The 15,360-nt window shown below is 39.2% G+C and overlaps 1 protein-coding gene across 3 annotated transcripts in view; it reads left to right on the plus strand.

Annotated features, from left to right (window-relative positions):
* Positions 1 to 14,823, plus strand: part of LOC137631230 (adenylyl cyclase 78C-like) — a 118,859-nt gene extending 104,036 nt beyond the window's left edge. For all 3 annotated transcript variants that reach the window (XM_068362995.1, XM_068362998.1, XM_068362996.1), the window contains one exon: positions 12,820 to 14,823. In XM_068362995.1, coding sequence (XP_068219096.1) covers positions 12,820 to 13,025 — 206 coding nt within the window. In that variant the 3' untranslated portion in view covers positions 13,026 to 14,823. The remainder of the gene's footprint in view (positions 1 to 12,819) is intronic.
* The last annotated feature ends 537 nt before the right edge of the window (positions 14,824 to 15,360 follow it).

Here is a 15,360-nt window from a genome sequence, read left to right on the forward strand (position 1 = left end):
CTGAACTAGGAAAGGTAGAAGACATATCGCTATCGCAGGATAGTCATAGACTAATCCTAGCCATAGAGGTAGGGCTAGCCTAACCTCACTCTCGGACGCAACCCTAAGGGGGGTTCATTCCCGTAGGGAGGACTGAGAGGCGATAAATACTCTATTAGACACTTGATCCCTTTACTCAGAAAGGGAATCAAGGCTAATTAGAGGGAATGCCAAGGCAGGGGATGAAGGAAGCATATAGGGGTCCTACAAGTAGGTTAGGTTAGAAAGAGACACTTACTAACCTATCCCCTATAGGGTCCCTGAAGGCGAAAAAACATTTGCATCACGGTCGAAAGTATTGTAAAATAATGCCACTATCTTCATAACTTAGCCTAGGATCACTAATAAAATCATGCATGAACACTTATATACAGGCGCTCTGGCCTGGGGGCTATAGTAGCCGACTGGTATGAGGTCAATCGATGACCGATAAAAAGCGTCGAAACACGATATAAAAGTTCCTAGCTATGAAGACTAAATAAACTAATGTATTCGATTAGTAAATAAGGCCGGAAGCGTTGTTGTGGCTAACTAAATAAGGCATGCATAACAACAACGACGCCATAAAATGGCGGGTCCGGTAGAGGCACAGCTCTGCCACAAAACAGCAATTATCTCGGAAAGTAATATTTACTTTACGGCCAGAGCTTAACTAAACAATACTGGAACCTTGTACTCAACTTTCCAGAAGATGGTGAGGCTGAAGGTAACGACATAACGTAGATGCAAATCGATAAATGAAGCACAGGGAAAATCCGTCTAAGTAGGGCAAGCTACTAAACAAAGGATGAAGACGGACGTGACGTCATTTGAGCAATGGCGCCCGTTTGTTTACGTCTCGAGTATCAGTAGTAGCCACGAATGAGATTAGCTATGGAACGGCTCCCAGCTATTCTCAACCCTTACACACCGAAGCATTAACTCTGTTCGGGGTGTAGATAGCTATGTGGCGCGTTCAGACATGCGTCCCCTGTTGATATACGATGTCTTAAAGGGAAACCTTTGGGATACTCGCTCCAGAAGTTAGAATTCTGTGATAACCTGTGGTTAAATTCTCTGGGAATATCTTAGTAGTTTTATACCCAAGGAAGCTACCAAAAAGGAACCTTCCATCAGGACGCCATGGCTTGAGCCCAAAAAATATATATGACGTGTTTTTTCATATTCAAATAAGCCTTATACATTTTTGCTACATTAATGTCTGGATTCTCGTAACGACCTCGGGATCAAAGCCCCAGGCGAAATCACACAAAGATAAGATCTTGTAACCGGCTGGGAATCGATCCCTGGTCCGGCAAACTTGTAGAGACAGTGACTAAACCACATGGCCACAAAGAAAGATAAAAGTCAATGGCAATTCTGCTGTACGTATACCTGTCAAATTCAGGTGTTTTGTAATTAGAATTGAAATTAACCCATCTTCACCATCGTAGCTAATGGTAGTTTGTTACTTGGCATTCGATTAATGATAAATTTTAAATATTTAACTTAGCCGGTGAATATATAGCTGCAACTCTGTTGCTCGACAGACAAAACTCTACGGAAAAAACTCGCCAGCGATCGCTACACAGGTTGCGGGTGTGCCCAACAGCGCCATCTGTCGACCAGATACCCAGCTCTTATGTAAACAAAGACTCAATTTTCTCTCTGTCGACGTGTCGACAAGACGTACTTTACTGGCTGTTGCTAAACTGGAGTTTTTCACATCATATTGGTGAAGTACTATATTCTGGTTTTGAGCTTTCGCAATGCAGGTGTTTTATCTTCATCTTAAATCTTGAACTCGTTTTGGATAGATTTAATTATGGTGACAAAGAGAGTATGGACTTTCTTTCACTTTTAAATGGCCGACCCTTCCCTTAGACGGAAGTGTGTTTAGGCTTTTAGTAATTATCTTATCACGTTATAAATTATTTATAGATTTTCCTCTATATATTTTATATCTCTCCGCCTTTATTAGGCCTCTTCGATTAACTTTCCATTTATTATAAACATATAAAAATAAATTTTAATGTTTTGTTTATATGCGACCTTTCCTGAGAGTAGGCGGTCCTAACTTGGAAACCGAAGTTAATCAACGTTGAGCCCTTTATATCGTAAATAGCTTTTAAAGAGCTAAGGATTTAAAACTTTTTAAATGTAATATTTTATGAAAGAATTTCTTTGATAGTCTTCGTACTGTTTTCAAAGATGAACTAACGTTTAGTTTATTTATGCTACGCAGTTGTTGACGTTCTGGACGTTCAACATGCGCTCTATCGTTACGATAGAGAGAGAGTGTATCACGGTTTCACTTTGCAGTAAGAGTAAATCGATTCTGACGTTTTGTTCATTCTTTCTTAGCTTAAATGTTTTAAATTCTTTTTTAAAGGAACTTTTTATTTGAAAAACCTTTCAGTTTTTTCCTTTAGTCAAATAACATGTTTTTTTGACGAAATATAATTGGGCTCTTCTCTTAGGTGCGAAATCAAGAGAGAAAGAGAGAGAGAGATAGAGACGGAGGGAGAGAGAGGAGAGAAAACGTTCCGTTCAAGCGGGTAACGTTGTTCTCGAGTTACTCTCGTCCCTAGTCTCTGTACGGGGAGGAAGGATAAAACGTTTTTAGTTTTTTATTCTCGTCCCCAGGCTATGTGCGGTGAGAGATTGAAAACGTAGTTTATATGAACTAGTGTTTAGTCTCTTTCCCAGCCACTGAATTTTTTATCTTAAAATATGTTTTCTGTTTTTTGCTGGTATTAATGAGCTTGCATTATACGACTGATTTCGCAATTACTACCTTTTAATGAAGGGTAGAACTGCGTGTTTCAGGTAGAAATCAGTAAAAGTTTCAATTTCAGTGAAATAAGTGCAAAACAGAAAATCGAAGTGATAAAGTGATATGCGCAAAGTGTTACAGTGTTGCGTCCGAGGGTTCGTCTGTTCGTGCCTGTCGTTCACCTAGTCCGGGACCTCTTGCAAGCTCCCAAGCCCAGGGGAGAAGTAATGTCGAACGACTTATGGGTTCGAGAGGCCTTGATCAACGAACAGACGTTTCCCTCTATGGTATCGGGTGTATCTTACCAAGATCTCCCCTACCATAAGACGAGAGAGACGTTTTTTCTCCTCGTCATCCGAAGGCTTTTCGCATAAGAAACCTGTCACAAGGTTTCGAAGCCCTTAAGCGAAAGTCAGTCCTTTCAGGACAGGTCCAGCGTCCTGGTTACAGCCATTAAGACAGCTCTGACCCTATGCAGTCATCGGATAACTGCTCGCCGCCTAACAAAAGCGTAACACAGACTCCGAGAGTCTTTTTTGTTGGCAAAGTGTTGCGGTCACAGACGTTACCCTCGTCTCTTACCACAACCATTTCCGTTGATCCTTAATGGGTTGTTTGTATGGCAAGACATGCAGAATATGCTTGCCTCCCTTATGGAAGACTATTCTGCCGATTAGTCCGTTGAGTCTAGCCGTTTATCTCATCGATATCCTGGCTTTCAGCCAACCTAACGTTCCTTTGTGCTTCCTGTTGACGTTGGCGTAGCTAAGTCACGTCAGTCAGGTTGTTTAGAACCACACTCGATGCGGTCTCGTGTGGATTTTCAGCCGCATTTGGACGTTAGGCCACTTGCTGATGCTCTTGTTGACGTTCAAGACGTTCGCTAACAATCGGAGTTGACTTGTTTTGACGCTGTGCGTCAACCTCCGCATTCTAGAGTTGTTTTGACTGCTCAGTCTAGGCAGTCAAAGTAGTCTCGAGTGGACGCTGTGCGTCCTCACGCACCTGTTGTGGTTGACAGTTCAGTTGTTGACAGTTCACAGACTGTCAAGCAGTTACATGACGTTGCGTTCTGGTCCGCTACTAATGACCAGTGAGTGTGGACTCTGCTTGTAAAGCATTGCCACCACGGTAGGTCTCTCCCTTGCTTGAGACTCAGCTTTTATCGGACAAGGTTCCTGTAGATGAGGAAGTTGCTGTTCCCCCTCCTACTGATATTCCCTTGAGGACTCTGTCAGATGGAGAGGAGCCTAAAGCTGCTTAGCCCCCTATGAACTTTAATTAAATCATGATGATTTTTTTTAAGGATCTTTGTCCGGATCTTTTTGTAACTGCTGCTCCTCGTTCGCCTAAACGTCAGAGCTTACACTAGGCCTAGCTACTTCGAAGCCGTTGTTTTTAAGCTAGTGCTCTCTCGCTCTCCTAGAGAGCTTTACGTTGGCTAGGCGACTGGTTTATCACCAGGAGGAGTTTGGGGGATACAGCCTTTGCTTTCCCTTCTTTTAAACTGTCTTATAGAGCGAGAGTCTGTTATGACACGAGAGAAGTTCTCGGCTTGGGAGTTCATGCCTCTGCCCAGATAGACTTCTCAAATCTCGTAGACTCTCCCTGGCGCCTGGCCAGGAGACACTCCAAGTTTTTTACAGGTCAACTTCACAGCTGTTTTCGAGCCTTTGAAGTTTTGCTGTACAATTATGTCATGCATAAACAAGGCTTTCAGGGATGGAAAGTGGTACCGCCTCAGTCGCTAACCACGTCTGTTGCCGCACCTGCTCCCGTAGACCCTAAATGGGCTTTGCTGCAAGACATGCAGTCCAAGCTTGCGTCCTTGATAGAGGACTTTAATGCGGAGAAGGTTGCTGCCGAACCTTCTGGCCAACAACCTTCCAACCGGTCGGTTGTGCGCCCTGTTGACGCTGAGGTAACCTTCTCGCGTCTGCCAGTTGAGGTGGTTCCTCCACCGATGCGACCCAGTGTGGGTTGCCAGCCGCACGTTGATGTTAAGCGACGCTCAGAGGTGGTTGTTGACGTTCAGGACGTTCAACAACCAGCAGAGGTGACTTGTTTTGACGCAGTGCGTCAACCTCAGCAACCCGGTAGGGTGTTGACTGCACAACCCAGACGGTCTAGACAGTCTCGGGTTGACGCTGTGCTTCCTCGCGCACCCATGGTTGTTGACAGTTCACAGACTGTGCAGCAGTTCCATGATGTTGCGTCCGGCTCCGTCACGCATGCACCAGTGCGACCGGACTCAGCGAGCCAGACGTTGCCCACTCCGTTGCCGTTTCCTCATCAGTTTTCGGATGAGGAACCCTCTGATGAGGACGTTGCTGAACAACAAGACGATCAGCCCCCAGAATAGATCAAGCCCTGCTATCCATCCAGAAGATGCTGAAGAAGGAACGCTGCTCAGTCAGGCTGTGGATGAGTCTGGTAGGGACGCTGTCATCCGTGGAACAATTTGTGTCACTAGGAAGACTACACCTCCGTCCTCTTCAATACCATCTAGCTTTTCACTGGAAAAAGGACAAGACGCTAGAAGCGGTCTCGATCCCGGTTTCCGAAAAGATAAAGTCTTGTCTGACTTGGTGGAAGGACAATATCAACCTAAGAGAGGGTCTTCCCCTGGCTGTTCAGACTCCCAACCACGTTTTCTTCTCGGACGCATCGGACGTGGGCTGGGGCGCGACACTAGACGGTCGGGAATGCTCAGGACTGTGGAACTCGAGTCAGAGGAGCATGCATATCAACTGCAAGGAGCTGTTGGCAGTACATCTGGCCTTGAAAAGCTTCAAGTCTCTCCTTCGAGGCAAAGTGGTGGAAGTTAACTCGGACAACACCACGGCCTTGGCGTACATCTCCAAACAAGGAGGTACCCACTCACTGACGTTGTACGAGATCGCAAGGGACCTGCTCATCTGGTCAAAAGGTCAAGACATCTCCCTAGTAACGAGGTTCATCCAAGGCGACTTGAACGTCATAGCAGATTGTCTCAGTCGGAAAGGGCAAGTAATTCCAACCGAATGGACCCTCCCCAAGGATGTGTGCAAGAGACTTTGGGCCACTTGGGGGTAAACCATCCATAGATCTCTTTGCAACCTCGCTGACCAAGAGGCTTCCAATCTATTGCTCTCCAGTCCCGGACCCAGCAGCAATACATATAGATGCTTTCCTCCTAGATTGGTCACATCTGGATCTCTACGCATTCCCACCGTTCAAGATTGTCAACAAGGTACTGCAGAAGTTCGCCTCTCACGAAGGGACAAGGTTGACGTTAGTTGCTTCCCTCTGGCCCGCGAGAGAATGGTTCACCGAGATACTTCGATGGTTAGTAGACGTTCCCAGAAGTCTTCCTCTAAGGGTAGACCTTCTACGTCAGCCACACGTAAAGAAGGTACTCCAAAGCCTCCACGCTCTTTGTCTGACTGCCTTCAGACTATCGAAAGACTCTCGAGAGCTAGAGGCTTTTCGAAGGAAGCAGCCAGTGCGTTTGCTAGAGCAAGGAGAGCGTCTTCCATTAGAGTCTACCAATCGAAGTGGGAAGTCTTCCGAGACTGGTGCAAGTCAGTTTCTGTATCCTCGACCAGTACCTCTGTAGCTCAAATAGCTGATTTTCTCTTATACCTGAGAAAAGGACGATCCCTTTCAGCTCCCACTATCAAGGGCAACAGAAGCATGTTGGCATCGGTCTTCCGGCATAGAGGCTTAGATCTTTCCAAACATAAAGATCTGCAAGACCTCCTTAAGTCTTTTGAGACCACCAAGGAGCGTCGTTTGGCTACCCCTGGATGGAATTTAGACGTGGTACTAAGATTCCTCATGTCAGACAGGTTGGAGCCGTTACAATCAGCCTCCCTGAAAGATCTCACTCTTAAGACTCTTTTCCTGGTATGCTTAGCCTCGGCTAAAAGAGTCAGTGAGATTCATGCCTTCAGCAAGAACATCGGATTTTCGTCGGAAAAAGCCACTTGTTCGCTGCAACTTGGTTTTCTAGCCAAAAATGAGCTGCCTTCTCGGCCTTGGCCTAAATCTTTCGATATTCCCAGCTTATCGGAGATCGTAGGCAATGAACTAGAAAGAGTCTTATGCCCTGTTAGAGCTCTTAAGTTCTATTTAAAGCGTACTAAACCTTTACGAGGCCAATCTGAAGCTTTATGGTGTTCAGTTAAGAAACCATCCTTGCCTATGTCAAAGAATGCTTGGTCAGACTTTATCAGATTGTTAATACGAGAAGCTCATTCACATCTGAGTGAGGAAGACCGAACTTTGCTTAAGGTGAAGACGCACGAAGTTAGAGCTGTAACAACTTCCGTGGCCTTTAAGCAAAATATATCTCTGCAAAGTATAATGGACGCAACCTATTGGAGAAGCAAGTCAGTGTTCGCGTCATTTTACTTGAAAGATGTCCAGTCTCTTTACGAGAACTGCTACACACTGGGACCATTCGTAGCAGCGAGTGCAGTAGTGGGTGAGGGCTCAACCACTACAATTCCCTAATTCCTTATCCTTTTAATCTGTCTCTTGAAATATTGTTTTTTTGTATGGGTTGTCCGGAAGGCTAAGAAGCCTTTCGCATCCTGGTTGATTTGGCGGGTGGTCAAAGTCATTTCTTGAGAGCGCCTAGATTAGGGGTTTGATGAGGTCCTGTTGTATGGGTTGCAACCCTTGATACTTCAGCTCCTAGGGGTCGATCAGCATCCTAAGAGGATCGCGAGGCTCCGTAAGGAAGACGTACTTAAAAGGCAGAGTAATTGTTCAAGTCGACTTCCTTACCAGGTACCTATTTATTTTGTTTTTGTTATTTTGATAACTTCTAAAATGAAATAAAAAACTCTTAGCTCATAAAATGTAAACATATATTACTGGTCTCTACCCACCATCCTGGGTGTGAATCAGCTATATATTCACCGGCTAAGTTAAATATTTAAAAATGATATTTTAATTATAAAATAAATTTTTGAATATACTTACCCGGTGAATATATAAATTAAATGACCCTCCCTTCCTCCCCAATAGAGACGCAGTGGGACGAGGAGAAAATTGAGTCTTTGTTTACATAAGAGCTGGGTATCTGGTCGACAGATGGCGCTGTTGGGCACACCCGCAACCTGTGTAGCGATCACTGGCGAGTTTTTTCCGTAGAGTTTTGTCTGTCGAGCAACAGAGTTGCAGCTATATATTCACCGGGTAAGTATATTCAAAAATTTATTTTATAATTAAAATATCATTTTTTGCACATTTAGATGTGTTTTTTCATATTCAAATAAGCCATATACATTTTTGCTACATTAATGTCTGGATTCTCTTAACGACCTCGGGATCAAAGCCCCAGGCGAAATCACTCAAAGACAAGAGCTTGTGACCGGCCAGGAATCGATCCCTGGTCCGGCAAACTTGTAGAGACAGTAACTAAACCACTTGGCCACGAAGAAAGATAAAAGTTAATAACAATTCTGCTGTACTTATACCTGTCGAATTCTGGTGTTTTGTACTGAGAATTGAAATTAACCCATCTACACCATCGTTTGCTAATTGGTAATTTGTTACTTGGCATTCGATTAATGATAAATTTTTGCACATTTAGACGTGTTTTTTCATATTCAAATAAGCCATATACATTTTTGCTACATTAATGTCTGGATTCTCTTAACGACCTCGGTATTAAAGCCCCAGGCGAAATCACACAAAGACAAGAGAATCCAGACATTAATGTAGCAAAAATGTATATGGCTTATTTGAATATAAAAAAACACGTCTAAATATGCAAAAATTTATCATTAATCGAATGCCAAGTAACAAACTACCAATTAATTACAATGGTGAAGATGAGTTAATTTCAATTCTAACTACAAAACACCTGAATTCGACAGGTATAAGTACAGCAGAATTGTCATTGACTTTTATCTTTCATCGTGGCCAAGTGGTTTAGTCACTGTCTCTACAAGTTTGCCGGACCAGGGATCGATTCCCGGTCGGTCACAAGCTCTTGTCTTTGTGTGATTTCGCCCGGGACTTTGATCCCGAGGTCGTTAAGAGAATCCAGACATTAATGTAGCAAAATTGTATATGCTTATTTGAATATGAAAAAACACGTCTAAATGTGCAAAAATTTATCATTAATCGAATGCCAAGTAACAAACTACCAATTAGCTACGATGGTGAGGATGGGTTAATTTCAGTTCTAAGTACAAAACACCTGAATTCGACAGGTATAAGTACAGCAGAATTGTCACTGACTTTTATCTTTCTTCGTGGCCATGTGGTTTAGTCACTGTCTCTACAAGTTTGCCGGACCAGGGATCGATTCCCGGCCGGTCACAAGCTCTTGTCTTTGTGTGATTTCGCCCGGGACTTTGATCCTGAGGTCGTTAAGAGAATCCAGACATTAATGTAGCAAGAATGTATATGGCTTATTTGAATATATATGCATAAGCATATGCATATATATATATATATTTCTTATTCCTTACTAACCTATTGCATAATATTTATAACATTTTTTATAATCTCAGTTCAATAAAAATTATTATTCTATTAATATAAAGCTGTATAAATTTGGTTATATTTTAGATATTTCTCATATGTGACAGCTCTATTCAAAGAATGAGCCCTTCGTTAAGATATTGTGAATGGAATAAAGTTTTTTTTTCATATTTTTGGAAAGTTTCTCCTTGAAAGGTGTAGCACATTAGGCTTTTCACATTTACAGTACTGTCTTGAAGCTAGAGGACTATTGTACTGTTTTCTTAATTTACACTGTGTGTTCTATGTAATTCCTTTCTTGACTTGTATAGGTTATATACTGTAATGTACATCAGTAGTAACTGGCTATAAGTTATAAGAGTGCTTTTTTTTATTGTAGTAGACAATGCCTGTTTAACTAGTAATTATGATGTCAAGTTTATGTAAATATCAACTAAAAATAATTTTGATCACTAACTTAATATCAAAGATATAATACAATACAGTAGTCCCGTACCATTTAAGGGTTTAACACTGGCAGATTGTAACCAAGGATACACAAAGAATTTTTCTTTGTTATATAAGGAAATAGAAGGGCTGATAGAGGATTAAGGAAGGCAGCATAGAAGATCTGATAGATCATTAAAGGAGGCAGCATAAATTTGCAAATGTTAACAATCTGAGGTGTATAAGTTATGTAACCCCCGTAAATGTTATGGGACAACAGTATTTGTAACTGATATTGCAAATTTAAAACTACTCATATATACTGTAATCAGTAGCTAATTACAAGAAATGTACTCCCCAGTCTTGGATAAAAAATTGAAATGTTTGACATTCACTTGATTAGTGCAAGGTATTTTACCCACTGTATATGGGAGAATAAATAATAGATTATGAACATACAGTATACTACTTTGTAAATGAACAAGTTTTATCATAAAAATTACCGGTAATATTTCTTTGCAAAGTATTTCTTAAATGGCGTAGCTTGTAATGCTTTCCTTTTTTTTCACTATCCCAGAAAAGCTATAAAATTACTGTACTAGAATTTAGCCTTCATATTTTATATATGTTATTTGCATTGGCTGTGCACTAGTAGTAACTGGTTATAAGTATGGCATTCTTTTTAAAATTAATGTCAATGGCTCTTAATCTATATTGATTAATTTGATATCTGGTAGTTCATTATATGTTGATAAATTTTTCCTCGGCATTTAAAGAGACAAGGTATATTATTTGTGACCATGAGGCACATTTATCACGAAGGATTATAAATACCAAATTTTTCAATGTATGTGGAAAAAAATGCTACAAATGTTACAAATGCTATGGAGGGAATATACTGTATGAACAAATTAACAAAACCATAATTTTTAGAATAGTTGATTATTTCAATACCCACCAAAGTAAATTAGCTATTCACCATGTGTGAATGGCTCAGCCACATTAAAAAGAAGAAAAAACTTTGTAAAGATACCCATACTACCCTATTTCCTCCTGATAGATAGTGTGAAGAATTATTTATTGTAAGAAAAGGGTTCCCATTTACCCCCACCATTTTGTTTCCTCATTCACCTTTCTTGTCGGTACAGTACTGTGAGAAGAAGTTTGAACCAGTGTGAGTGGGGTGGTGGGTAAGACTTCAAATGATAAGCACAAGTACAAGTACAGGTACTACTCATTTAACAACAATTCACTTTACAACTCACAGTTACAACGGCTTGCTTAGAGGAGTCTGATATTCATTAAAAAAAAAAAAAAAAAATTCTTCCACGATACAATGTAAGGAGTGCAGTGGCAGCACAGCCATGAACATAACTTTATGCAGTTGTGTAATGTGACAACTAAAGCAAGCCAAAATGAGAAATTTTGAATTACCCAAATACAGCTTAATGTTGAAAAGCGCAGGTCAAAACATAAAATTTTGAATTAGAAATTGACCAATAATACTGTTCAGTAATAAAAATTGCCAAAAAACAGTTGTTAAACATGAAACTATTTACAAATTGCCAAATACAGCGTATATATGGGTCAATTGCGTACCCAAATTTTGTCTGATTAAAAGAATTTTGACCTTTATGTAACTGTGATGGATCAAGTAAGGGATGTCTAAATATCTCACTATTTAGTAGGAAGGGTGAATACCACATATCTTTCCTTTTCTTAATGATTAAACTCTTTATCAGACTAACATATCCAAATAAACTTTGTAATTCTCAGCTACTTCATTTTTCATGAGGGGACTTCAATAAAATCATGTAGTACATGGGGTTGATATACTGAACTGTATAGTATTCATAAAAGTCTCTTCTTTGCTCTTTAGATTAACATATGTGATGTATTATACTAATTAATTCTAGAGAACTCTTGGAGCCTGAGCAAATGGATGAAGATTTTTTGTCAATAAAATATTTATGCTTTACTAAATTTACTTCAGTCAGATTCTTTCATATTCAATCTGAGAATAGAATACGAAACAGTTCATTTTCAGAGAGAAGAATCTAATAGGGCATTTCTTGCATGCCTCAAGATATTTTTTTTCCAGCAAATTGAAATTAGTCAAATACTAGATTATATAGTGTACTGTACTTCTTTGTATAAAAAAATACTGTACTTTATTTTGGTATCATAAAAGAATCATGTTACTATTACGGTTATGAAAACTGATATCCCAGAGAATAAGAAAAGCATAGGGATGTGAAATCAATATGGAGAGGAAGACAAACTGAATGGACTCAATTGTGTGAGAGCTTCCCATAACATTGAGAAGATGCATATCATTCTAAGAACAGCTAAAAGAAATTAATTTGGTAACACGCTGAAATTGGTCTGTCATCCCTTTGAAATCTTTGCCATAATACTCTGTATTACATTATGGATACTGTACAAGATAAAATCTTTGCAATAATACTGTACTTCATTATGGATACTGTATAAGGTATGTAAAAAAAAATTTACGACGAATACTAAATATTACCTTCTCATGAGCACAGCCGCTGTATGAAATGTTTCTTAAAGGTCAATTGCTCCTGAAGCTGCCAGAATATCCTTGCATGAGTGTCGAAGATGTGATGCTTTTGCACATGTGTAGTCATGCCATGACATTTGTGAAACTAGTTCCTCGTACGGTAGTTAACTTCAATCTGCAAAAAGAGAAAATCTAGGGTTACTGTACATCATATCCACCTATACAAAGTTTTCAGATTGAAAATTTTGTGAATCTTAAAATTGGCTACCCAGTGCCTTATATCTCTTGGTAAATTAATGATAAACAGTAACAAAATTATAAATATTATTCAGTGTTTCATTTCTGATTTTCTAAGGAAAATTACTTGGGAATCTACTGGATAGATCCTGCAATATTCCAGTCATTTGTTTCTGAAGCTGGTGTTGGCTCGGAAATTCAAGTTTTGACAAGTTAGTTTTAAGCCCTATTTAAACTACAGTATATTACAGGAATGATTATAGCATATCAAACAATATGATGCAATTTCCCCCTATGCCTGAAAACTTTTTAAATTGTATTAAGCTAGTTCTACAAGTTTTTTTATATTCCTCAGGTAACACAACTGTCAGAAGAGAAAGACCTAGAAAAGTGTCTCCGTCAGAGCTATCATCCCCTTGTCCTGGAGGTGCATCAGGCAGTATTCCATTGTCAATTGGGAGTATTACTCCTGCACTTTCGAGAAAGGGAAAGACGGCTGTTTCTCACCATAATCTTCGAAGCCTCTACAAGGATGAGAACAGATCTGATGAAGCTGTTTAACAACTCTGTTTTCAACTAAATTTTATTGCACATTGTGTTAAAGTACAAGGGACTATTTGGAGGTACTTGATTGTAGTTTTCTTTTACGGTTCTTAATCTCTTCCATATATACCTTATGTGGTACTATAATTACAGATCTGGTTTGAATATATTGTAGAGTACAGCATCAATACAATATCAAGGTTTCTTGCTCCAAGCAATGCTACTAATTTGTTTTGCGATATTTCAATCAAAAACTTGAAATAAAATGTAGTAATTTTTTTTTACTAAAAGAATTTTCTTTTATACTTGAAAACATAAATTCTGTTCATACTAGTATTAAGCGATTTTCAATTGTACAGCATATTTTTTAAATTGCACATTTTCCATACAGTATTATAGAAGTAGAATTAAGGCATACAAAAATCATAATTTATTACAGAAGCCACAGCAGTCTCATGGCGGCATCTTTTATGCTGTATTAAGACAATTTTTACTAGAAATCCCACTTCTGCATGAAAGAAGTTTATGAACTTTAAAAATACAAAGGGAAGGTAAAAATTCCTAAGGTGTACGGATTGCAATGTGAAACACTAGAATTTCAGGTTACAGATAATTTTTGTTTATTTTAAACTCCAGTATATATATGTATATATAATGAAAATAAAGAATCACTACTGGGGTAATGAGTTGTCTAAAATGCTGTACCATCTTGTACATGTATTTATTTGCAGCAGGTAATAAATACAATTCCAGCACTGTAGTGACCCCTCCGCTCTTTTTATAAAACAGGATCAAATAAATGTTATTTATCATAGACCAGTTAGAAATTACATGGGTTACCCTTCAGTATAGAATAAATGGCATCAGGTTACCGGAGTGGTCTTATGTAGGTCCTTGTGTGTACATGAAATTTTTTAATTTCTAAAGTAATTTTCACTAATTGAGTTACCCAATTCCTTACTAGCAAGCAGTAAAAGTGCCTTTTAATGATGTGGAATAGACAGATTTTCCCTATACAGCACTGTATTTGAAACGTATTGTATAGTGCTTTATGTCATGACTTAGCATACAGTAGTGATCTTTCATCTTTGCCCTACAGTTTGTCTGAACCAGTTTAGTCATTTTAGCAATCTCATGAGATAATGAAAATATTACCTTTCCTCTTATGCTCTAATAAATAATTACAGATTAATATAGCCCTTCCAACTATAGTATTTGTGATTCCTAAGTCTCATGATGTTAACTTCAAATATCTTAACTTTATAATTGATGAGATTGGGAATAATTTAAATGGTGGATATGGTATATTTTTCAAGTAGAGTACTTTCATTAAAATTTAGGTGCATTCTCCTGCGCTTTATATCAAATAATGTAATTAAAGATCAGATTCAATTTTTAAAAGATTAAATTCAGTCATGATAATAGTTCTGTTGGGTAATTTCCTCGTGTTTATTTTATGGAAATGTTTATGCTGTTTAAACTGGGAAAAAATACTGCTTGCAACTTATCACTTTTTTAAAGGTACCTAGTCGAGTAGAATGAGCAAAAGTATTATAAATTCTTACGTGTTGCTTTACTCAAGAACTGTGTACTTTCCCTTTTTTCTTTACAAGGACCTAATAAGGGCATACTGTAATTGTTTTCAAGAGCTACATCAGTTTTCCCGGTGGTATGGAAAAATTATACCACAATAATAATCTCCACATACTTATGAGTCACACTGTTTGTATACTGTAGAAGCTTCAAGTTTTGTAACTTCATCCATTATAATTATTTACAAGTGAATGTTTAAGTATGGGAAGGGCATAAAAATTCAATTTTTAAATATTAAACTTAGCCGGTGAATATATAAAAGCTGACGTCTCCGGCGGCTCGACAGAAAAACACAAAAACTCGCGAGCGATCGCTATGAAGGTTGCGGGTGTGCCCACCAGCGCCAACTATCGGCCAGATACCGCATATACATGTAAACAGCTCCAGTTCTTCTCTGTCGGTCTTGTCGACAAGTTGTTCCATTACTCGCTGTTAACCTGGAGTTTTTCAACAGTCTTGGTGAAGTACTTCTTTTTGGTTTTGAGCTTTCGCAGTGCAGGTGTTTTTATCTTCAATTTAAACTCTTGAACTCTGTTTTGGATAGATTTAATTGTTGATGACTTTGGATTGTTTTTGGACTTTCTTTGACTTTTCAAAATGGCTGACCCTTCTCCAATTCCTAAATTTCGAGGCGGTTTTCTTCTCGTCAACCGAAGGCTTCTCGCGTAAGAAACCGTGGAGCAAGGTTTCGAGACCCTTAAAGCGAAAGTCAGTCCCTTCAGGACAGGTCCAGCATCCTGGTTGTAGCCATTGGGACAGC

This window comes from Palaemon carinicauda, chromosome 39 (genome assembly GCF_036898095.1).
Source record: "Palaemon carinicauda isolate YSFRI2023 chromosome 39, ASM3689809v2, whole genome shotgun sequence".
NCBI classification, from domain to species: Eukaryota; Metazoa; Arthropoda; class Malacostraca; order Decapoda; family Palaemonidae; genus Palaemon; species Palaemon carinicauda.